The 23,151-nt window shown below is 63.6% G+C and overlaps 4 protein-coding genes across 14 annotated transcripts in view; 2 read left to right on the forward strand and 2 right to left on the reverse strand.

Annotated features, from left to right (window-relative positions):
• Positions 1–968, forward strand: part of DLGAP3 (DLG associated protein 3) — a 29,868-nt gene extending 28,900 nt beyond the window's left edge. For all 5 annotated transcript variants that reach the window (XM_035345338.1, XM_035345340.1, XM_035345337.1 and 2 more), the window contains exon 12: positions 189–968. In XM_035345338.1, coding sequence (XP_035201229.1) covers positions 189–407 — 219 coding nt within the window. In that variant the 3' untranslated portion in view covers positions 408–968. The remainder of the gene's footprint in view (positions 1–188) is intronic.
• Positions 969–1,915: 947 nt separating this feature from the next.
• Positions 1,916–3,744, forward strand: SMIM12 (small integral membrane protein 12). The gene is made up of 2 exons (XM_035345356.1): positions 1,916–1,921; positions 3,187–3,744. Exon 2 carries the CDS (start codon positions 3,239–3,241, stop codon positions 3,518–3,520), a length of 282 nt encoding a protein of 93 aa, XP_035201247.1. The 5' UTR covers positions 1,916–1,921; positions 3,187–3,238; the 3' UTR covers positions 3,521–3,744.
• A 5,813-nt stretch (positions 3,745–9,557) lies between these two features.
• On the reverse strand, positions 9,558–13,239 carry GJA4 (gap junction protein alpha 4). 5 transcript variants are annotated; one of them, XM_035345343.1, is made up of 2 exons: positions 13,143–13,239; positions 9,558–12,042 (listed from the first exon to the last, which is right to left on the reverse strand). In XM_035345343.1, the coding sequence occupies exon 2, from the start codon at positions 12,019–12,021 to the stop codon at positions 10,993–10,995; it is 1,029 nt and encodes a 342-aa protein (XP_035201234.1). In that variant the 5' UTR covers positions 12,022–12,042; positions 13,143–13,239; the 3' UTR covers positions 9,558–10,992. The 5 variants fall into 5 exon arrangements, with proteins under 5 accessions (XP_035201234.1, XP_035201236.1, XP_035201238.1 ...); XM_035345345.1 differs by having other exon boundaries at positions 13,151–13,234; XM_035345347.1 differs by having other exon boundaries at positions 9,558–12,039; positions 13,120–13,144.
• A 2,767-nt stretch (positions 13,240–16,006) lies between these two features.
• On the reverse strand, positions 16,007–20,497 carry GJB3 (gap junction protein beta 3). Of its 3 annotated transcripts, XM_035345355.1 has the most exons (4): positions 20,090–20,492; positions 18,776–18,939; positions 16,594–17,386; positions 16,007–16,140 (listed from the first exon to the last, which is right to left on the reverse strand). In XM_035345355.1, the coding sequence occupies exons 3-4, from the start codon at positions 17,349–17,351 to the stop codon at positions 16,125–16,127; spliced, it is 774 nt and encodes a 257-aa protein (XP_035201246.1). In that variant the 5' UTR covers positions 17,352–17,386; positions 18,776–18,939; positions 20,090–20,492; the 3' UTR covers positions 16,007–16,124. The 3 variants fall into 3 exon arrangements, with proteins under 3 accessions (XP_035201246.1, XP_035201244.1, XP_035201245.1); XM_035345353.1 differs by lacking the exon at positions 16,007–16,140 and having other exon boundaries at positions 16,340–17,386; positions 20,090–20,497; XM_035345354.1 differs by lacking the exons at positions 16,007–16,140; positions 20,090–20,492 and adding an exon at positions 19,417–20,040 and having other exon boundaries at positions 16,340–17,386.
• Positions 20,498–23,151: the final 2,654 nt, after the last annotated feature.

The following is a 23,151-nucleotide window of genomic DNA, read 5'->3' on the forward strand; positions in this document are numbered from 1 at the left end:
GGGCAGCGCTGCCTGCAAAGGGCCAGGCACGATCCCGCGCACGTGCACGCTGCAGGCGCACAGCCCCATGCAGACATACGAGGGGACACGCGGCCTCATCTCACCTCTCCATCGTGTGCAGGGGGGGTTAAAGGGAGGCGAGGGGCCGTCCCCGTGCCCACCCTGAGGCTCCCCCATTGTCCGTGCAGGAGGAGAAGAAGGTGCCTCCCCCGATACCAAAGAAGCCGCCGCGCTCCAAGGTGCACCCGGTGAAGGAGCGCTCCCTGGACTCGGTGGACCGGCAGCGGCAGGAGGCTCGCAAGCGGCTCCTGGCAGCCAAGCGCGCCGCCTCCTTCCGCCAGAACTCGGCCACCGAGAGCGCAGACAGCATCGAGATCTACATCCCCGAGGCGCAGACCCGGCTGTGACAGGGGGGGGCCTCGGCTTTTCTACCCGGACTGGACGGCGCGTCCATCGCTCACTGTGATCGGGGGCCACGGGGACACCCTGGGGGCAGCGCTTGGCCCACTCACAGCTTCTCTCTTTTTCTATCGTAGACGTTTCATGGATCCGACGGTGAATGAACACCAACCTGGTTCTGCCCCGTCCCATCGCCCCCGCATGCCCCTGCCCGCCTCTGCCAGGGTCCAGGGCTCTTCCTTCCCCCTGCCCTCTTTGGGGCCGTGTCTCAGCTCTTCTGTCCCTTGCCCCCCCTCGGTCCCTGTCCCATCCGAAGGAGAGGTGACCCCAGCCACCAGCCTTGCTGGGTGGGAGGGGAGGGGGCTGCAGGCAGGCCCCCCCCCAGCCTCTCTGTAACTCAGTGCAATCCTGCGGCCGTGGGGACGGGCCCCTCCGAGCCCCCCAGCCCTGTGCCCAGCCGGAGCCCCGCTCCGCTCCCCGCCTCCTGCCCCGGTGCGTGGGGAACCCAGGGTCCCTGACCTATACACGTATATAAATATAACCTAAGGAATAAAACAGAAACTACACAAGACCAGAGCTGTGTTCTGGCGGGCGGGATGGACCAGGGCAGCAGAAACCCCCAGCCCCGCTCCCCTCACACCGAGCATCAGCACTGGCATCCTGCACCCATCCTGCCCCCTTCCCCTGTCTGTCTGTCCATCTGTCTGTCCACACGCTTGGGAGCACCTCGGGGACAGGGCAGACGGCTCCCCCTTGGCTCTCTGACCTGGTGCAGGGTGTGTGAGCGAGGTGGCAGTGTGGGGGAGACTTCCCCATGCTCATGCAGGACCCCGCAGTGCCGGGCTCATGCAGTGCCCTGGTGCGGGGACAGCAGAGCAGGCACGCCGGGCACTGCGCTGCCAGCCGGGGCTGGCCTCGGCGTCCCCTGCACACGGGGACAGGGCTGTCGGTGTGGGGCTGATGGAAATTCCCTGCAGGGTTCCCCCCTTCTCCCCAAGCTGCCGGTGCTCTGAGGGGATGGGACACCCCGGATGGGGTTGTCATGTCCCTGGTGCCCCGTGGGGACGGGGGACATCCCGGGATACAGCCCTCATGCTCCAGCTCCATTTCCTCTGTGCGCAGAGCCAGGAGATCCCCAACGGGAGCTTCCCTGGGGCATTCAGGGATGATGCTGTGTCTGTCCCCATCCCATGGCACGTCCCCACCCCGAGCACAGCCCGCACAGGGCAGGGGTGCAGTGTATCCATGCTGCCAGCCCTCGGAGAGCAGCTACCAAGGGGAACAGCCCCAGCTGCCCGCTCCCACTGCCCCTGCCCCAAAGGGACGCCTGCCTGCACTGTGACCCCTTCAAGGGCTGCCCTCCCCGAGCCCCCTTCTCCCCACGGGCTGTCCCGGTGGGTGGCAGGAGGGGCGGACGCCATCCACGCCAGCACCCTGCCCACAAGCTCCCACGGGTGCTGGGCACCTCCCCAAACCCGTAGCCAGCCCTGGCCTGGGGCAACCCCACAGGATTTTGGGGTGGGTGGGCTCAGCTTGTGCCCCCCTGCAGCAGGGGGGGTGGGTGTCTCAGCGGCAGGGCGATGCTTTTGGGGAGGCTGCTTTGTACCCTGGGGAGAAGACGGTGCTAAAGACCTGGGTGTCACTTACTGGGGGGGACAGGGGGGTGGAACAGAAGCCACACCACGGGCAGCGGGAGCCAGGCTGCTGCTTGCGAAGGACACGCTGGTGACAGGAGGGGGGTCTGCCCCGGGACGGAGCCCCCCAGCCACCACCCCCAGCCCGGCCCTGTCGCCTCCACGCCGTAGCTTTTAGCGATGTGCCTGCAAAGGGACGCCCTGAGCCCCCCTGAGCCCCCCGGCCCTGCCAGCACTGTACAGTGACCGTGACACGTGGCTCCGTTTTTATTGTAACAAAACCGCCGGAATTAATAAAGACGACTTTGGTTACTCCGGGGCCAGCGGCCACCTCCCCGCGGGGACGTGGCTGGTGCCCGGCTCGCCTTTCCCCCGTCTGTGTGCCCGTCGTGTCTGTGGGGTGGCTATGGGGGGGTCTGTGGGGTGGGAGAGGGGTCTGTGGGGTGGGAAAGGGGCCCATAGGGTGTGAGAAGGGTCTGTGGGGTGGGAGAGGGGTCTGTGGAGTGTGAGAGGGGTCTGTGGCGGAGGAGTCCATGGGGTGGGAGAAGGGTCCTAAGGGCAGGAGAGGGGTCTGTGGGGTGCGAGCGGGGTCTGTAGGGCAGGATAGGGGTCTGTGGGGTTAGACGTGGGCTCTGCCTGGGGCAGGTGTGGGTCCCCCTATGTTTAGGAGAGCAGCGCAGGGATGCCCGTGGGCCTCCCCCCGTGGGCCTCGACTCGTGGGCCTCCCCCCGTGGGCCTGCCATGTGTATCCCCGGGGCCCTCCTCTCCCCACGGCCTCACCTCAGGCCTCCCCCCCGCGTCCCTCCCCCGCTGCCAGCCCCAGCCCGGCCGCTCCTCCAACCCCGCGGCTCCCTCCGAGGCCGCCGGGGGGCAGCACCGCCCCGCCGGGCCCCGCACCTCCTCGCCCGGCCGCCGGCAGCGGAAGGGGCGGCGGCGGCGGCGGCTGCGGCCGGGCCCAGGTGAGCACGGGCCGGGGGGGGCCGGTACCGGTTGCCCGACCCCGGGGGACACCGGTTGGGGGGTCCCCGGGGCTCCCGGTTCCCGTTGGCCGCGGCCGGGCCCGGCCGGGGCTCGGTGCGGCCTAAAGCGGGAGGCCCCGGAGGGCTCCGGGGGGTACCGCAGGGGCCAGCCCCGGGCTTGTGGGGGGGGGGAGTCTCGGTGGTGAGCTTCGTGCCCGTCGTGCCAGGCGCTGTCCCGTTGTCGCCATGTGGTCCGTGCTGTGGACGGCCGTGCGCACCCACGCGCCCTACGTCACCTTCCCGGTGGCCTTCGTGGTGGGCGCCGTGGGCTACCACCTCGAGTGGTTCCTCCGCGGCCGCCCCCCGCCGCCCCCCGAGGAAGAGGAGAAGAGCATCTCGGAGAGGCGCGAGGACCGCAAGCTGCAGGAGATCGCTGGCAAGGACCTGACCAAGGTGGTGAGCCTCAAGGAGAAGCTGGAGTTCGCCCCCCGGGCGGTGCTGAACAGGAACCGCCCCGAAAAGAGTTAATGAAGGTGTTCGTCCCGCCAGGGGGGCTCGGTGAGGACGAGGACCCCCAGCTGGATGGGGGCCGCGTCCCTCAGCGTGGTGCTGGGGGAGTTCCTCTGTCACCTGCACGTCTTCGACCAGACCCCCCTGCACCTGGCTGTGCTTGGGCCGCACGCTGCCCCCACCGCTGCACTTCACCCTCCCTGGGCTCCCCGGAGGGCTCGGGGTTTGCCCACCCCGTGGATGTGTTACAGACGGCAGCCAGACCCCCTCCCACATAATGTACGGGGATGGGGGGGTTGCTTTGGAGGTGTGGAACTCGGCAGCCCTCAGCCTGACGCACGAAACCCTCCTGGCCTGGTTCCACCCACGTTGCCACGGTTTCTTTGTGGGCATGAAAACAGAAGGGATTTGCTCTCAGAAGTAGACTTGGACCTGAGTGACATGGGGTCAGGGGTGCTGACTGTGGTGGCAAGGAGGGCCTGCCATCCTGCCTCCAGCTCTCCATGCTCTTTGTGAACCCAGTCTGGCTTGCTAGAGACCACAGCACCGCAGTACCAAGCTGTCACCACGAGCCTGAGCATCGAAGGAGATCTGGGAGCTCTTCTCTGCGTTGTCCCAGGGCTTTGCAGCAGGAAAGGGGACAGGGGGGTGGGTGTCCTGGCGCTGCATCCAACACGAAACACGGATGTATTGAGAATGAGGAGCTCCCTTGCCCTGAACAGGAATAGCCAGATTAAACTTCTGTGAATCCTGGGCCTCTGTGTCTTCTTCTGCATCGCCTCCTGGTCAAAACCCTGCCTCAGATCCTGGTGTTTTCAAAAAGTCCCCTTTCTACAGAGAGAGGTGTCCTGGGTGTAGCTGGGCTGTGCCTGGCACAGCCTGGGAGGGGTGGTGGGCAGGAAGGAGGGGTGGGCACCAAAATACCAGCCCACACTGCTGCTGTGCCTCCCTCCTGGCTCCCCCGGGTCACGTCACTGCTTCCCCTCAGCCTCCTTATCTAGACCAGAAGGGTGGTGGCAGCGCTGGGTGGGGGCCCGAGGGACGAGGGGGAGGAACGTGCTGTGCTGGGGAGCGAGCGCTGGGGACCTGCAGCCAGCACGGGGCTGGTGGTGTCCCCTCGAGCCTCGGGAGCGTTCCCAGCACAGTGGCACCAAGCCCCCAGCCTGCCCCTCCGTGCTGCAGCGCTCTGCCTGCAGCGTGCCGGGCCCTCGCTGGGGTTATCGCTCCCTCCCGGCTTTGTTTTTCCCTGGTCCCGCAGCGAGGCCTTGCTTGCTGCCCCAGCCTGGCCTTCCCCTCCCGGGGCCGATAAATCTGTTGTGTCTCGCGCAAAGCCCTGATGTCAGCAGCCAGTTCAGCGTTTTGCCGTGCTCCGGCCTGCCCCGCTGACAGCTTTACTGCCTGCGCTCCCCGGCTGTTTACCTCCGGACCTGCTCTCCTCGGGGCTGGCTCTCTGCCCTCTGGCCGAGCTCGCCGCCAGGAACTCGCGGCCGGAGCTGTTTGCGAGGGAGCTGAGGCAGGCAGAGCCGGGAGGAGCTGGGTGTCTGCTGCCTGTTCCACAAGTGCTCGGCGCTACCCACAAGGTGCAGGAGGAATCTCGGGGCCAAGCAGGGGCTGCTCCAGCCCTGCCCCGTACCCTGCTGCCACCCTTTTTGGGCTGCCACACCAGTTTTGGGCTTCAAAGGCATCTCTGTCCCCTCACCCAGCGGCCCCTACCCTTGGCCTCTGCCTTTGCCAGCCCTGCTGAGGTGATGCTGGTCCCTGCTGTGCTCAGGGGTGGGAACGGTCCCTTCGCCCCCCTCCCAGCTGGGACCAACCAGACCCCGCTCGGAAACTTCTTCCGAAATCCCTTTGTTCACCCTGCGACAGCGCGGCTCCCCTGGCTGTTTATAGCCGATTGATCTGCGCGTTCTCAGGCTCGGCTCCGCAGGGCACAATTGGGCTTTGTTGGGGCCTCCCTGGCCCATTTCCTTTCCCGAGCCCACTCAGCTCGCTGAAACAATGCTGGGGAAGGACGGGGCCCCCCCGACAGCGGCTCTGCAGGTACCGAGGGCCCTGGCTGGGCAGCCCCAGCCTCTGCTGCTCTCTGTGCCTGCTGCTTTGCCTTGCCCGTGCTTCCACATTTCCAGCTGGTTTCTGCAGTGGGGACGAGCCACAGCCTCCCCTTAGGTGCTGGGGCTTCCCCGAGACCAGCCGCAGTTTGGGAAGGTGCCCCAGCTCTCCTAAATTCTCGGTACCGCACACCCACCCTTCCTCCCATTGAATCCCAACAATGTGCTGCCCGGGAAGCACTCGCTGGACAAGAATAGGAGTCGGCGAGCACCGAGGGACGGGGCAGGCAGACACAGGGGCTCTCTAGGAGCGAGAGGAAGCGTTGTTGAATAAACCATTATGGCAAAAGTTGGCTACGGGAGCTCGAGCACAGCCGCTCACGTGCAAGGCGCTGCTGTGGTCCAGTGCAGGGGCTGGAGCTTTGCGGGAGGATGCTCTGCTGTCATCAGCCTGGAGCCTGAATTCAGGGAGTTGTGTGGCAGCAGGCTGGCTGCACCTTGCAGATCACCACCGTGCAGTGTGCTGCAGAGCAGGGAGTAAAGCCAGCAGCTGCCAAAATACCACTGCCAAAATAGCCAGCAGCTGCCAAAATACCACGTACAGGAATGGCACCGGGGCCAGGCACCGGGGCCACCGGCTGGTTCAGGGCTCTCTGTTCCTGCCTGGTCCACATTTTCCTCCCCACCAGCTCCGAGAGCAGCTGAGCCTCTGCCCTGGCCAGGGCCGTGTTTGCTCCCGGGGGTCCATCTCCATCAGCGTGCAAGGAGCAGGTTGTGTTTTCCGGAGGCAGGATGCAGACGGGGAGCCAGGCAGCTCTCCTGCCCTCCCCACGCTGCGCCCCAGCCCAGCAGCTGCTGTGTGTGCAGGCAGGGGGGAAGAACGGGGACCCCAGGGTCCCCCCCAGCTGCTCGGCACGGCTCAGCACAGCTGGGCAGCCGCAGCGGATGTCCGCTTAGATCAGCGCGGGGATGCGCCAGCTGCACGGGGCTGGGGACGCTGTGACCGTGTGGTGGCACGGGGGCTGCTCAGCACCTCGCTCCCCATCCAGCAAGGCCCTGAGTGAGCCGTATGGCTTTGTGGAGCGAGATGGGACGTGTGGGGTCCTGCGGGGACTCTCACTGCTGTGTCCCGTCCTGGAGCAGCACTGTCACCCCAGAGCACCCGGGACGTGCCGGCAGCCCCGAGCCACAGAGGTGTGCTCACCCCAGGGGCATTGGCTAGCAAATGGCTTGTCCCTCCCCGGCGTGTCCCTGCAGCCCCTGGGGACGGCTGCTCTCTGCCCCAGTAAGCCCAGGCTGTGTTCCCAGGCTCCGGTTTTGTCCTTTCCCAGCATCCCAGCCTCGCTGCAGGCCCCACGATCCCACAAATCGCCACTGCCGGCTCCTTTCCTACAGCCAGCAAAAGCTCTGAAGTGCTTTTAGAGAGGCGCAGCTCTGGTTTAAATCACGCTGCCTCCCCAGAGCCCTGGCCTGGGACAGCTCTGGTGGACACATCCCGCTCGATGTCACCTCTGTGTATGGCCACAGCTCGGGGCTGGATCCTGGACCCCATCCCGGGGTGGGCACGGGGTGCGGGTGCTGCCAGCCATGCTGGTGCTGCTGCCTGTGCGCGAGGAGGTGGCCAGAGGGAATGGACAATGTCAGGATGCCTGAGCTCGCTGGGGCTGCCGAATGCATTTCCTCTCGCCCGCGGTTCTCACACGGGGTGAGGGGGCCGCATTGTCTGCCGTGCCCGCGCATGGAGGGCTAAATATAGCCCTGCGCCAGGGGAAGGAAGGGAGTGGGTCTGGGGGCTGCTTTGCTTTCATTGTGCATTGTTGGTGGCGGGGCTGACAAGGGCAGGATTGTGCCCTGCTGTGGTGCTGCCTCCGTGGTGGGCGCTGGGGCTCCAGGGTGCTTCAGGAGGGTGCTGCTGGCTGGAGGGGGCTGGAGGCAGAGCTGAGCCCCCACTGAGCACCCAGGGGGCCCGACTGCTCCTGCCCTCACCATCTCTGGGTCCCCATGGGCCGGGGGTGCTGTGCTGTAGCCCCATGTGGCATCACCTTGCCCAGCCTCTGCCCTTCCTCCCTTCCCAGCTGCAATTTTGCTCCCGTCGCCGCCGCTCTTCCTGTGAGCAAGTCGGATTTAGAAGCTTGCTCTTTTCTCTATGCTGGGAAAGCTTAAAAATAAACTCCTTGGTGCTCAGCCAGCTCCTCAGGCAGATCCTCACAGCAGGACGTGCTGCGGCAACCCTCGCACTGCTCCTTTTCCCGGTCCGGGGCTGGGCTGTGTGGGGGAACCTAGCCTGGCCCCAAGCAGAGGGCAGGACGCTCCCTGCAAACCCGTGGTCCTGGGGCTGTCACAGGTACAGTGCTTTTGGGGGCTGGGGCTGGCATTGGAGCAATGGCCCCAGCAGGAACTGGGGTCCTGGGAAGTCCACAGACTCCCCAGGGCTGGAAAGCTTCCCCCCGATCCTTCCTGGACTGGAGGTGCTCTGAGTGGCCACCCAAAAACTGCCAGCACGGCAGTGGGGGTGCGTGGCCACGTGCCCGAGGGATGCCCAGGTCTGTGCATCCCGAGCTTCAGGCTGCTGGAGGTCAGTTCAGGTGCACGTCCCGCTGCCAGTCCCCTCTCCCCCTCTCTCCTGCCCGTGAGCACATCCCGTTGCTCTCGGGGCACTTGCTTTTCTTTTAGCGTGTGCAGAAACAGCCCCACGCTGCTGCCTGCGCCCACGGAGCAAAGCGTGCACGTTGGGCACGGCACGGGCAGGTCTCCCTCTGGGTTAGTTTTAGGGGGCTGCACCTCTGAAAATCAGCCTTGGACTGGGATAAACCCCGAGGCTCCTAGGTGGGGGTACAAAGGCAGCTCGTTGAAAGCAGCGCCCGTCCTAGTGGCACCCAGGGTGGGTGCTGGGTGCGAGCACCCTAAAAAAGCGGCCACGCCAGGGGTGCCCATGGGGAGCTGCTCACCCGCTGCCCCCCACCTGCCCTTGCTCCTGCAGGGCTCAGCACCATGGCACGGGGCCGGGCTTTGGGCCAGCGAGTGCAGTTCCCAGAAAGAGACCGGAGGAGCCTGTTTACTCAGGAGGCAGCGCGGAGGTGTGAGAAAGGCCGCGCGCGTCCGTCCCGTCGCTATCTGTCCCCAGGCTCTGCAAAAGGGCTTCTCCGGGCCAGCCAGCTCTCTTATCAGCTCCAAACTTTTATTTGCCTTAGGGCCGCCTGCCCACCTTCGGGGGGGACTCGTGCCCACCCCGGCCCCGCAGCCGCCCCGGCCCCACGGTGCAGGTGAGCCCTGGCTGTTGTTGTTGGCGTGCGCCGAGGGCAGGTCCCAGCGGCGCGGGGTCACTGCGGCTTCCCCCGTCCCAACACGGGAACAATAGCGGCGTGCGGGGCCGTGTTGTTGCAGCCCCCATGGCCAGGCACGAGTGGCCCCGCTGGCTGCTGCCTCCAGGCAAGGGGGCTCACGGCCGTCTTGTTTTCCACCTTGCAGGGTTGTTTGGGAAAGCGTGATGCGCTCCCGGTGCCAACAAAAATATCAGCCCGGGACAGGCGAGGGGAGCAAACAGCGGCTGCCCGGTGGGTAAACAGGCTGCAGGACTGCAGCACGGCTGCGCCGTTACCTTTCACACTGGCATTTCCTCCCGGCTGAGCATGGGGAGCTGCGGGGTTTCGTGGCTCTGCTGATGCCTGGTGGGAGCCAGCCCTGGTCCAGCCCTGGGGGTCCCCGTGTGGGAAGGTCCCTGTGCAGGGCAGGGTCTGCCCTGGTGTCGTGATGGAGGGTGCAGGGAGCAGCATGCCTGGGGTTTTGGCACCCCAAGCATGAGGTTTTGGCACCCTCCAGGGATGTGCCCCCATCCAAGTGTGGGCTGGGAAGCCAGGGAGAGGCTTGGGCACAGCCCCATCTGGGCACAGCGAGGCAGGGTGCCTCCCTCTCCGATTCCTCTGGTGGCCGATGGCAGCGATATCGCCCCGTATCACCCATATTTCATTTACTCCAGGGTATTTTTAGTCTGTCCCACCCTCTCTGAAGAGGCCCTCAGCAGAAAGCAGGCTCTGCCCTGGGCTTACTTGGCCAGGGAAACTAAACACAGCCCCAGCGAGTGTTGCGTGCCTTTATCTGCAGCTCATTTCCACCTATTATTCAGCAGGGAGCAGCTCCACAGCCTCAGCGAGGTTTATCTGCAGCAGAGCTGGGGCATAGGGGGGCGAGAGGCCCTTGCTATGGGGCTGAGCTCTGCTTTGGGCCACCCAAAACCCTTCTGCTTCAGCCAGAGACTGCACTGCCCTATGACAAACCACACAGAGGCTCAGGGGGACAGGGCACTATAGCAGGGAGGTTTTGGCTTTTGGTGATGAGCAACAAGCAGAGCTCATAGGGCACATCCTCCCCCATCCCGTTACCCTGGGGACATCATCATCCCTGCCCCAGCCATGATGCACAGGCACAGAACTCTCCACGTTTTCATTCATCCAACTTTATTTAGCAAAACGCAACACTCCAAGCCGGGCAGGGGGGGGAAGGAAAGAGAACAGAGGAGCGATGCCCACATCCTGCGCTCACACCCTGGTCCTGAGCACCAGGAGGGGCAGGAGCCCGCAGCACCTGCTCCTGTCACAGCTTCGCTGGGCTGGGAGAGCCGGGACAGGCGCTTCCGAGGCAGTGGTCAGTCCCTCTGCCCCCGCCAGCCCACAGCAGGAGATGACTAGTGCAAAGTAATTAAAACAGGAACCCCCCCCAACCAGAGACTGCCAGGCTAATTATTCCTCCCCCAGGGGCACCGGGCTGGACATGGCTCCCCTGTACCCGTAAGGCAGAAAGCTCCGCGCCAGGGCCAGCAGGTTAAAAATAACTTAGAGACATCATGTGGGAAAGGGTCTGGGGACAGGACACGGGGGGGGATTCAGGCTCCCAGGGTTGACAGGGTGACAGCGTGGAGCTGCACGGGGTTAATCCCACCGAGGTCCATGGGGACAGGGGCAGCTCCTGCAGTAAACCCCCCCACGAGGCGCTGGCAGCTCCGGATTTCTGCCAGGGTTCACAGGAAGAGGCCACGGCTGATGGCCAGCATGAGTGGCTTCCCATGGCTGCACGCTCACTCCCGCACTGGCAGGGGGTCCATCGAGTCCCATGGGGCAGTTTAGGGGTAGGAGACCCCCAGGCACAGCCCTGGGGACCGTCCGTGGCCCCCATCCCATCCCATCCCCAGGGATTTGCTCCCTTTCCCACGGCAGGAGCTAGCCCTCCAGCCGGGACACGCCGTCCCAGCACAGCCCGAAGTTTCTGCGTGGTTTCCTTCCTCGCAGCGCACATGGGGAAAACAGAGCAGAGGCTCTGCTCAGGGGCCGGGGAGCACCCAGCCGAGTTCGTGAGCATCAGGTCCCAAATGTGGGCAGCCACATCCTCCGGAGCAGGGCTCATCTGGGAACCACGGGTGGTCCCCAGCCTGCCGGGGCCAGGCCGGCACTAAACGTACTGCTTTTTGGAGGCTGAGCTCCCGGGCCGGCTGCACAGCTTCTCCTCCAGGGCTGGGGCTTCGGGAGCCTTGGGGGCGTAGGGGTCCGAGAGGGGCCTGGGGCTGCTGAGCGCCAGGTTCTCCTCGTTGTGGAAGTTGGCCCAGTTCTGCTCGCTGGAGAGCTTGTTGTAGGCCTGGAAGGGCGGCGTGTGGCTGCCGGCCATGGGCAGGAACGGGTAGTGCTTGGGTGGGTACGGACCCGAGACCAAGTCGTCGGCAAAGGTGTCCCGGCTGGGGCCGGCCGGCGCCGACACCTTCTTGATGGTGCTGAAGAGGTGCTTGCAGCACAGGTGGAAGAGCTCCAGGAGGTTCAGGACCAAGGAGATCAGGCCCATCACCAGCATGAAGATGATGAAGATGCTCTTCTCAGTGGGGCGGGAGATGAAGCAGTCGACCTGGTGCGGGCAGGGGTCCCTCTTGCACACGTAGCGGGGCACCATGGAGAAGCCGTAGAGGTACCACTGCCCGACAAGGAAGCCAGCCTCAAAGATGCTCTTGCAGATGACGCTGACGATGTACGTCCACATCAGCGCCCCTTGGATCTTGAGCCGCCCGTCCTCAGTCACGTAGATCTTGGACATCTTCTTCTCCACGGCTGCCAGGGCCTGCTCGATCTTCGGGTCCTTGCTGTGGATAGCCCGCAGCTCGCTCTCCTGCTGCTTCAGCTTCTCCTCCTTCCGGGACAGGTAGACGACGTGGCCGAGGTAGATGAGGGTTGGGGTGCTGACAAAGAGGAACTGGAGCACCCAGTAGCGGATGTGGGAGATGGGGAAGGCTTTGTCATAGCAGACATTGGTGCAGCCGGGCTGCTTGGTGTTACACACGAAATCCGACTGCTCGTCCCCCCACACGGACTCGCCGGCCAAGCCCAGGATGAGGATGCGGAAGATGAAGAGCACGGTGAGCCAGATCTTCCCGATCACCGTCGAGTGCTCCTGGACTTGGTCCAGCAGTTTCTCCAGGAACCCCCAGTCACCCATCTTCTAGGGAGCCTCGTGCTTCTGGCAGAAGAAGAAACAGGAGGGGGAAAAAAAAGTTTAAGATCTTTTTCACACTGGGGAGCTCAGGGCAGCTGGGGCTGCACAAACCCAAGGCTTCCTCAGGACACAGCCACTCCACAGCGTCCCAGCCAGCCCACCACAGAGCATCCCACGGGGAGGGAGCCCAGCAGGATTTCTTTGCTGAATTTCTTTACCAGTGGGCAGCACTGGCCAGTGCGACACCTCCACAGGGCTGCACCAGCCCCGGTGTCCCTGATCTCACCTTCCCCTGCTGCACAAGGGAGCAGCGAAGCCGTGCCCACAGCAAGAGGCTGCACAGGTCCTGGGGGTGCCCAAGGAGGGGTCACCCCACTGCCCAGCATGGAAACATGGGGCTGGGGGAGAAGAGACCCCGCAGAAGTTCACCACTCGCCAGCAGCGCCCAGCCCACAGCACCCACAGCTCGGGGCTGCCCTGGCAGAGGTCTCGCTGGCCAGGGGCTGCCCAAACCCCCCTGCCCTACAGCCTTCCACTAAAAGGCAGCAAGCCGCGTGGCCACAGGGACAGGAACACGAACCCCTGGGGTACAGCAGCCACCTCACCACCCGGGGGGCTGCCCCCCAGACCTAGGGGACAGCCCCCAGCCAGCTCCCTTGCTGCGGGGCGATGGCACCCCAGCCCCACATCGCTCCCCCATACCCACCAGCCCGGGCACCCCAAAGCCACTCACCGTGGACAGACCCGACCCCGCTCCAGGACCCCCAGTGGTCCCAGTGTCACCCCTGGCCACCAGCCAGCCCGTTCCACATCGCCCCGCAGGAGCCCAGCCCTGCAGCCCAGCTGGGAGAGAGGAAGAGGCCCCAGCGCTGACTCCTAATTAACCCCTGCCAATTAAGCACCTAGAGGTGCCAGCTGGGCAGTTAAAGAGAAATCCCACCGGGCGGCACGGGGGAAGCAAAGCAGAAAAGGGGCTGCAAGCAGAGAGGGGGTGACCCCACACCCCAAAGCAAGGAGTGGGTGGGAAGAGAGGGGTGACCCCAAATGGGGTGCAGTTCCCAGGGGGGATCAGGGGCTCGGGGGCTCAGGCTGGCCGCTCACCCACGCACCCCCCAGGCACCCACCCGCTCACCCTCGCAGCTCCGCGCTCGTCCCGCCTGTCCCGGGACCCGGCGGCTGTGGCCGTGTAGGGCCGGGGGGGGCCGGGGGGAGCCGGAGGAGGAGCGCGGGCAGGAAACCGGGGGCCGGGGCTTAGCGCAGCGCCGCAGGTGTGGGCAGCGGGGCCGGGACGGGGGAGCAGGGGGGGGGGGGGCCCCGCCAGCACCTCTCGGGGGGGGGCCGGGGGGGGAGGGGGGGGGGGGGGGGACGGACCGAAACACCGCCCGTGGTCGTGGGGAGCCAAAACCTGCGGGGGGCAAAGCGGGGGTCCGGCTGCTCCAGAGGGGGCAGGGGGAGAGGTGGGCGGTGGAATCGGCCGTGCCCGGGTGTCCCCAGCCCCGTTGTGCCCCCAAAATCCTGCGGGGGGAACGGGGGGAGCTGAGTGCCCTGTGCCCGGCTGGGGTCCGAGCATCACCCGGGGGCAGCACCGGGAGGCGGCGGAGAGAGCAGGGCGCAGGGCAGGGGGACCCCTGGGGATGCTCCAGCTCGGGGGGTGTCCGGGGGGGGCGTGTCCCAGGGATTTCTCTCCGTGGGGCAGTGGGGCCGTGCTCTGCGTGGGCACTGGGTGGTGCTGGAGCCACGCCGCAGCTCCAGCCCCGAGGCTCAGCGAGCTCCTGCCTGGTGCTGAGCAAACCCAGAGGGGCTGCACGGGTTTTAGGCAAAGGTTGGGTGCGGTGGAGGCTTTGGGATGGGGCGTGCAGGGTGCAGAGTGAGGCTGGAGCCAGGGGACGTGGTGGCACCGGCGTGGGGATGGGGACAGCGTGTGGCCGGGGAGCCCCTGGGGTGGCAGTGGGGACTTTGTTCCGAGCAAGGGGACCTGAGAGGGGCTGGCAGAGAGCCTCTGCTTCAGGAAAGCAGTGAGTGGAAGCTGGTATTTTATGCACTGATTGAAGTCCTGTGGGCCCGGGGCCCCCATTTGTGTCCCTACACCAGCGGCGATGGGCTGGTGTGCTCACCACAGGCTGCACAGGGCCAGCTGGGGGTGGCAGGATTTGGGCTTGGGCAACGTCAGCAGAAACTAGGCCAGGGATCTGCTGCCTGTCCTGCAGCGAGACGTGGCATTTCCTCCTGCAGACAGGTCTGAGCAGAGGGTGGTGGAGCCGGAACAGCATCGTTATTTTTAATAGAACATAATTGCCGTGCCTCGGGTAACACCCACGTGCTGCCCCGTGCCGAGGCACCGGGCTGCTTTGAAGCCCAGCACCGTCTCCCAGCCAGCCCGCCAGGTTTACCGCTAACCCCTTCCCACCGTCCCTGCCGTGACGTGTCCCTGCTTGGCGCCTGTCCTCGGGGACGCTCCGCACCCTGCCAGCCCCCAGTGGGAGGAAACGATCACCTCTGGTTGCTCCAGAACCACAAAGGAAATGGCGCTGCCCCCACCTCTGGGTGCTCCAACTCCCACGTTGCTTTACCCACTGGCAGGACTGTGCCCAGCACGTGCTTCACCCACACCAGCCACAGGGAGGACACCCCAAAACAGACCCCACACTAGTTCCAGATGCACTCCCAGTTAGACACCCCACGCTGTGTGTCCTCCCGGAGCATCCGTCCTCTGGTGCTGGGTGCCCCGTGGCCAAGGCTGGCACCGTGGGTGCCAAAAGTGACACAGCACTGAGCAGCCTGTGCTGGGAGCACTTGCTCCGTGTCCCAGCACAGTGACACGTCCCCCTGCCAGCAGCACGAGCTCCAGCCGTGGTGGCACATGCCGCAAGACGCGTTTGTGGAGCTGGGGATGATGAACACCAGCAGCCCCTCCGCACAGAGCTGCTTAAGGAGAGATTAAGTGGAAATCATTTCTATTTATTTTAATATTTATCAAGGTTTAGTAAATAATTGATGCTGATCCCTCCTTGATTTCCTCGGGGGCCAGCATGTAGTTCTGGTGAATTTGAGTGTAACGACGTGTGACAAGAGGAGCTGGGGGAGCAGGCAGGCACCAGGCAGCGTCCCAGGGCTCGACCTGCCAGCCCTGGGCACAGGTTCCTGGGGAACCTCTGCAAATCCATGTCTTCAGCCCTCACCTCTCCCCCCCTGCAATCTCCAGCACGCAGAGCAGATCCCAATGTCTACAAACAGCATAATGTGTATTGGCCCATTGGATTCACAGCTAATGCCATGAGTGACACATCTATCGAGCCGAGGGGTGGGTACAAAGGCACCGAGGGAAGCAGCAGAGCCAGAAAAGCCACTTGGGCAGGATGTCAGCAAGGCGCTTGCATGAGCAGAGAGAGGGAAGCTGCTCCTGCCCCGGTACTGGCAAACGGAGCCAAACGAGCACTTGGCAGCAGCCTGGAGCCCTGCCTGCTGGGGATTTCTTCGGGTGCACTGAGAGCTCGCAGCCCTGTGCCAGCAGCACCAAGGAGGCAGTGAGCGGGTGCAGCCCCACCGCTGCTGCTGGAGGATGCAGGCTCTGGCTGTGGAGCTGAGCCCAGGATTTTCTTGGTTTTTTTTTCCATAAAAAAAAAAAAAAAAAAAAAAAAAAAAAAAAAAAAAAAAAAGGAGGATGGATGGAACAGCTTTTGGGACTCTATATATGAGGCACAGTAAGCCAGGACTGTCACCATGGGATGACCCAAGAGAAGCTCTTGGACATCAGAACCCCTGGCTGCTCCCCCCTGCTGGCCCCAGTCCCCTGTGTCCTCCCAGTGCAAAGTCTTTGTCCCCACTGGGAACAGCTCTGGGGGCTGTTTTTTGGAGCTCATGGCCCGTGTTGATGTGTCAGCATGGTATCCAAGCCCTGCAGCACCGCCGTGTGCAGCCAGTAGAGCTCAGGGGCTGCCCTCGCCTTACCTGCATCTTCTCGGGCACCCCATGGCCCTCTCTTGGGGAACCTTCTTGGGTTCAGTCATTTCTCATAAAGGGTCAAATCTCCAGGGTTTGGGAAATGTGTAGGCTTGAAAAACTCATGGTCCAAGGGCTTCCCAGCGAGCTGGCTGGGGCAGGGGAGATCACAGCTCCTCTCCTCTGTGGAAAGAACAGACACTCTCAGGCATGCCTGTGGGCATCAGGCACCCTGGCACCACCACGTGTGCCCTCGCTGCTGGGGCACCCCGGGAATGGTCATGAGTCCTGGTGGTGTCCATCCTGTCCGGTGGGGGACAGGGACCCCGTCATCTGCTGCCCGTGTCACTGTGTGTCCCAGCTTAGTCTGTGCCCACCTGAGTACCTGCCCTGTGCCCCCGATGGCCTCACGCCAGTCCTGTTCCTATGGGACCACTGAGCAGGTCCCATGGATGTGTCACCCTCCCCTGTAGAGCCACCAAGCTGAAAGGTCTGGTGGTGGCATTGCTGGTGGCTGCCCGCAGGGCCCATCACCCCTGGCTCACATCAGGACATTTCTCCCTCCCTCTTCCCCTTCCACGACCCCCTCAGATGGAAGTCAGGTTGGGAGCCGAGGCCCGCAGGGCTGCCACACACCTATTTTGGGACTTGTTTTCCTTCTCCTCCATCTTGAGGTGGCACTGGCAGGTGGAGGCCTTGCTGTAGCTGACGGAGCGCTTGGTGGCCTTCTTCCACTTGCGCACCCTCTGCACAACCCGCTTGAAGATGAGGTAGAAGATCTCACAGACAGTGAGGACAATGCAGATGGAGGAGGCCCCGACCATGAAATAGGTGAAGACTCTCTTCTCTGTAGGCCGAGCGATGTAGCAGTCCACAGTGTTGGGGCAGGGCTCCACATTGGAGCACTTGACCAGCCGTGGCAGGTCGAAGCTGTCCCACATCTTGTGGAGGAGGTAGAGGAACAGGATCTCTATGACAAGCTTGAAGAAGAGGCTGAGCAGGTAGGTCCACCACAGCCCGCCATGCTTCTTGCCCGTGTTGCTGTAAAGCTTGGGGCAGTTCTCCCCGTTCTTCTCCCGGTTCTTCTTCTCCCGGTCCTCCCGGTAGGCCACGTGCATGATGACCAGCAGGGAGGGACAAGTGACGAAGATGAGCTGCAGGGCCCACAGGCGGATGTGGGAGATGGGGAAGAAGTGGTCGTAGCAGACATTGGTGCAGCCCGGCTGTCGCGTGTTGCAGTCAAAGTCCTTCTGCTCGTCCCCCCAGACGCGCTCAGCTGCCACCACATAGACCAGCACGCGGAAGACGAAGACCACGGAGAGCCAGATGCGGCCGAAGGCTGTGGAGTACTTGTTGACCCCACTGAGCAGTGCCTGCAGCGTTTTCCAATCCATGGGGACCGGCGCTGGTGGCAGCCAGGGTCAGGAACCTGGAGAAAGAGCAGCTGGAGGACACAGCAGAGGGGCAGCCCTGCTGTGCTACGGCAGGGCCCGGACCCTCGTAACCCCGCTGACCTCCCAAACTCTCCCCCGTCCATTACTGGGGATGGGGCACGACCCCACTTGTGTACGCAGAGCCTGGGCTGATGGGGACGTGACCGACCCCATGGTCTCACGGTAACACTCAGATGTGATTCAACCCCTCTGCACTTCCCTCTGATAGAGGCTTTGCCATAAGAGCTGCTCAGCCTCACAAAGTCCCTGCCACTCGCTGACCCCGATTGCATGTGTTGGTATAAACTGGCAACAAAATCCCCCGGAATGGGCCAGGATAAATAAAGAGAGGCCGTGCCCTGGGAGGGTGATGGGGCTGTGCGTGGTGCTGGGTGTTTCAGGGGAGTAAAGCCTTAAGTAGAAAGCAGCCCTGTGAGCTGGCAGGCCCCTCGGGATGGGGGCAGGATGGAACCCTGCTGTGCATTTCCAACCCCCGACCACATCGTCCTTCTCTGCCCAAAGGGGCAAGTGCTGAAGGCCACTAGCACCAGCCCTGCAGAGCCATGCCAGCCCCTGTCTTGGCTGCGGGACACCCAGACCTCAACTGACGTGTGATCACTCAGGGCATGTCACCGCATGTGCCTGAGACACATCAGAGCCCTGGTATGAAGGAGGGGAGGCTTCGGGGGGCCCCATGGGTGCCGTTAGTCACTTAGCGGGGGAAGCTCCTTGGCAGGAGTGGGGCTGAGCTGGCAGGGCTTGCCATGGGGCACAGCAGGGAGGCACAGCTCTTCCCATGGGGTGTCAGGCCCTGACCCCACTGGTCTCAGCCCCACTCAGGCCAGTTTCCACCTGGGTGAATTGGGCTGAACGGCTGCTGTGCCTCGCTAAAGCTGAGAGCCCCAAGGGGAAGCAGCTACAGCAGAGCTGGGGACGGCAGGACACGCGAGTTTTCTCTCTCGTAGGCGATGTGCAAGGGAACCCAAGCCTGGGTGGGAGCAAAGCTGCTGAAAGTGAGAGCCTACATACGTCAGCCCGGCTGTCACCCCGGCTGTCACCCCGCTCCTGGGACAGGCAGGGGCTTAACGGCATCGCCAGAAGCCCTGAGGCTCTGTGCTGGCTTAAATGTCTCTGTGGCAGAGCCTGGGGCTGCCCTGGGTCCCCTGCCAGCCCTGCCGGGGGTCAGCCCCACTGCTGAGAGCCACGGCAGCCCCCCAGGGATTGGCAATGGCTGGTGCCTGCGTGGCAGGCACAGGGGCGAGCCCAGCCCTGAGGGAGCCATGGCTCCAGTGGAGACGCTTCCCAGTATCACCAGCCCAATATTTCCACACTCTACACCCCAAAGAAGCGCTGCCCTTGCCAGCTCAGCACCGTCCGAGACATACCTGAAAGAGAATCTGGCTCCTTCCCCGCTTACCGGGGGCTGGGGGTCGGGAAGCGCCCAGCTCGGGGCATGGCTGGTGGCGCGATCACAGCCAGATGTTCGGGGTCCCCTCGCTGCTCTCTTACATCTGGGCAGGGCTGTGCAGCGTGGCACGGTGTCCCGGGGCTGTGGGGAAGGATCAGAGCTTTGAGCACTGCCAAGGGGCTGTGGGGCTGCTGAGACCCCAGCCCTGAGGGTGTGTGTGGCCAACCTGTGCTGCTGGTGCTGGGACACCCCAAGGAGCACGGCCTCGTGTGCACGGTGCTGTGCCGGGGGTCCTGCAGCAGGGCAGTGCTTCTGCTCGTCCCTGCAAAGTTCTGCACCACATCTGATCCACCCCCAGCACACACACACTGGGGTGGGGGCAAGCCCAGCACTCTGTCCCAGCCCTTCCTACACATCAGCTATAAGATCAGGATCCCTATCCGCCACTTTCCCCTCCACACCCAAAAGCTGCCAAGCGAAGGCTGGAACCCCTCACCTGTGCACCCCCAAAAGGACCAGAGTCCCCTCACCAGCCCCCCAGAAGGCCACCTGCAAATTCCCCAAATTCCTGGGGCTCCATGGGTGACGCAACCTGGAACCCCCCCACCCAGCACTCACCTGCCCGGCTCAGCCCGGTGCCAGCTCCAGCCATGGGTCCTCAGCGGGGCAGGAGGGAGACGGCCGGGAGCTGAGCCCCGCGGGGCGTGGTGCTGAGCGTTGTGCAAGCCCCGCGGCCCGGCCGGAGCTGGCTGGAGGCCAGGCGGAGCAGGGGCTGCTCTCCAGGTGTGCTGGGCTCTGCCCACAGCGCCGGTTTGCCTCCCCCAGAGCCCGGCTCCCTTGGCAGCACCCAGCGCTGCTGCGTGCCAGCCCGCTGCGTCACCACCGGGTGCTGCCCCGCGTGGGTGCAGGGCGTTGGGCCCGAAAGTGCCTGGCTTCTGCCTGGGGTGTGAATGCATCAGAGCGGGGCTGTGCACCTTCTGGTCCCCAGGGTAGGCGGCAGGATGGAGAAGCAGGGATGGGGTAGCCTTTGCTGCTCCTTAGGGTGCTGTGCCCCCTGCATTGCCCCCCTGGGTGCAGGCGCTCGGCTGTGGGTGCACCACCATGCACAGCCCCGCGGGGCAGGGTCCCCAGCACTGCCTGTGGGGTCTTGGCATGGTTCAAAGTCCCCAGCTTCAGCCACCACAGCACCACATCCCTGGCTACGGCTGTAACACACCTCCCACCTGCACCCCCTTAGCATGGATAGGTTCACGTCCCCCCAAAACCTCCTCCCCAGCCACGGTAGAAGTACCTGCCCTGCGGGTATGTGGCCAGAGGGAGCAGGACTTCCTTTTGGAGCGGGGAAACCCTTTCCTGGTTGCGTGTTCTGCAGCCTCCCTGTGTGCTCAGGTCTCTTCCGCAGCACTGAGCGTGTGTGTCGGGAGCAGGCGGTGAGTTGTTCTGCTCCTAGCACCTGGGTGAGTCTGGCAAACAGCTCCGCGGAGGTTATTGTCTGCGCACATGCACATACACGCTCAGGTTGAACAACAAAGGCAGGTCAAATCCTGCAGAGAGAGCGACAGAGCCGGATTCCTCCCCCGGTGACACCCGCAGCTCCTGCCCGGCGATGCCCCGTGCCCGGGGGCTCTGAGCACAGCGAACCCGCAGCAGACCTGCAGCGAGCAGGGGGCTGGGAGCCAGCACTGGGCTCACACCATACCCTGGCCCCAGCCGCACCCTCTGCGAGTGGTACAGCAGCAGCGGTTGTTAAGAATCACAAATTATGCAACTCTAACCTATTTTTAAAACGCTTTTGCCTTACTAATACTGAGAACATCGGTATCTCCCACCTACGGCATCCTACGGCCCCCGCCCTGCTCCATGCGATGCCAGCCGGGACCTTTCCCAAAGGCTGGCACAAACCCAACGGCAGCGACCGGCTGCAGAGAGACCCTGCCCTGCTGACCACATCCCATCCTTCAGGGACCCAGGACATGTCCCTGAGGGGAACACCCCTCTCTCAGAGCACCAGGAGCACTCAGGAAGGCAGACCTCCATGTCCGGGCAGCGAAGTGCCACCAAGTGTCCCCACTCCACTTCTCCCTGCCGAGCAGCTCCATTTCACACCTCTGTCGACGTGGCCTGGGCAGGAATGTGGTGGCCCAGGCAGGAATATGGTGGCCCAGGCAGGAATGTGTTTCTGCTCACCTGTGTTTTACCTGGACTCATGGCTGGCCTGAGGCTCCTGCTGGCATCGCTCCAGCACGCCCCGGGCTGAGCACCCCATGGTGCTGGAGCCCTGCGGCACCGCGCTAGGATCCCCTCCCAGCTGCAGAGCCCCGCGGGTGCTTGATGCTCTGAGAGGTTTGCTCAGGGCACTCGTGGCAGACAAGGAGCTGCTCCCTGAGATGCCGGAGTCCTGCAGCATTTTTTTTTTTGTGCCAGGAGGTCAAACAAAGCTGGGGGCACAGTGGGGAAATGGCACCAGAGGGCTGATGTGGGAGTCTGGGGGTGCGCAGCCCAGAGGGGCAGGTGCTGGCACACATTTCCCCACATTTCCCGGAGCAGCCAGGAACCCACCCAGCCCTGGGCACCTATCGGCAGGATCAGGAATTTGAGCTATTTTGTAGCGAGCCACAAGCCGGGGCAGGAATTTGGGGGCTGTGGCCTGAGAGAAGGAAGAAGCAAGGAGCTGAGAGCCACCCAGCAGGTCTGGTGCCTTCCTGGGGCAGCACCTACCTCCCTTCCCCCAGGCCCCACAGACCCCGGCAGCCCCTCGGCTGCAATTTGGGCATTTCAGGAGGGGCTGCGTGCCCTGAGGCTCCCAGCCTGGCTGTCGACGCTGCCACAGTGAGAAAGTTCAGCGCCTTTTGACACAGACAGAAGATTTCCCCCACGGCAATTGGGTGGGGAAGGAAAACACCCCATGTTTTGCAGCACCCAGCTGGGTATTTGGGAGGCCCTGCTGTGAGCAAGTCTCCCACCCATGGCCACGCTTTGCTGTGGTCTGAGCAACAGGATTGCTCCTAGTCCCTGCAGGAGGGTTCTCTTCCCCTCCATGTGCCTGAGATCTCCCTGTGAATCACGCCCAATCTGGAGTGGGACCCCTGGAGTCTGCCCAGATCCATTGGCATCCCTGGGAGGGTCCCCGAGCACCCCGTCCTGCCTGCGTGTCCCCGTCGTGCCACACGTGAATGCTGAAAACCCCCAGTGACTTCCCGTGGCCTGACCTTGGGTCCTCCATAAAGGAAATAATTGAGCGGCGGAGCACGCAGCCTCCAAATGCCATTGGAAAAAAAAAAAAAAACTCAAAGTCTCTTTAAAAGGGTCTTGAATGGGGCATTGCGAGATGGAGGCATTTGGTAGCCCAACACGGCTGGGACCTGGCCAGGTTTTTGATCCATGCCCCGGCCGCGTCCCCAGGGCCCTGACCTTCCCCGCAGGCGCTGGGGGCGCGGGAGTCACCAGGAGCGTGGGAGCGGGGCGGCCGCTCACTCCAGCGATTTGGCCATAAATCAGACGTTTTCTCCTCAATTCCCAGCAAGCAGGCGGATTTCAGACCGTGAAGAAACACGACCCTGCTGGGAAGGACGGGCTGCCCCGACTGGCACCGCAGGGCATGTGAGCCCCTCTGTGTCTCTGGTTAGGCTGGGGTTAGCCATGCTTTTGTTTTAAATCCACCCTCCCAAAAATTCAGGGGGCTTCTGGGCATCCTTCCCAAGAAAAAACAGTCCCCCAGATGATGATGTAAAGGCTAGAAAACATTCAGCTTTTATTGTAACATCCCCCAGCTTATTTACTGTGCCACCAACATGGGTCCTGCCCATCGCCACGCGCTCTGCACCCCACCGAGGAGCCACAGTCCCCAGCTCCTGCAGCACTGACCGGGGTGATCTCGGCTCCCTTTGGTGCAGAGCACAGAAACACACCTGAGATAACAAGATCAGTGACTGTGCCAGTACCCTGGCTGATGCCAGCCACTGCTGAGCCTAATTCTGGATGGCGCAAGGCACCCGGAGCTTTGCAGAGCTGCCGCAACGCTTGCTCGGGGCGAGATAACATGGCCCAGCAAGTGGCACCCAGACGGTCAGGTCTCGTCTGTGATGTGTGGAAGTGGGGCAGAGGTGTTTGGAGCTGGGCTGAGCTGGATGCGTCCCATTCCTGCAGCGATTATCGCTTCCAGCTGGGGAACACCTCTGGGTTTTGCTGTTGGACGACAGCCTCGATCAGCAGCCATCAGCCATGCATGAAAACAAACAGCCCAGCCCCAGCTCTTCAAACGAGAGGCGAGGGCTCTCACACAAAGAACAACTTCAGTCCTCTGACGCTGAATGTCCCGGCAAGGAAAATTTTCCAGTGGATGATCCAGAAAAG

This window comes from Oxyura jamaicensis, chromosome 23 (genome assembly GCF_011077185.1).
Source record: "Oxyura jamaicensis isolate SHBP4307 breed ruddy duck chromosome 23, BPBGC_Ojam_1.0, whole genome shotgun sequence".
Taxonomy (NCBI): domain Eukaryota; kingdom Metazoa; phylum Chordata; class Aves; order Anseriformes; family Anatidae; genus Oxyura; species Oxyura jamaicensis.

Bases quoted from the DNA above. Each gene is read 5' to 3' on its own strand.
- SMIM12 (XM_035345356.1), top strand. From the start codon at position 3,239: ATGTGGTCCGTGCTGTGGACGGCCGTGCGCACCCACGCGCCCTACGTC.
- GJB3 (XM_035345353.1), bottom strand. From the start codon at position 17,351: ATGGATTGGAAAACGCTGCAGGCACTGCTCAGTGGGGTCAACAAGTAC.
- GJA4 (XM_035345343.1), bottom strand. From the start codon at position 12,021: ATGGGTGACTGGGGGTTCCTGGAGAAACTGCTGGACCAAGTCCAGGAG.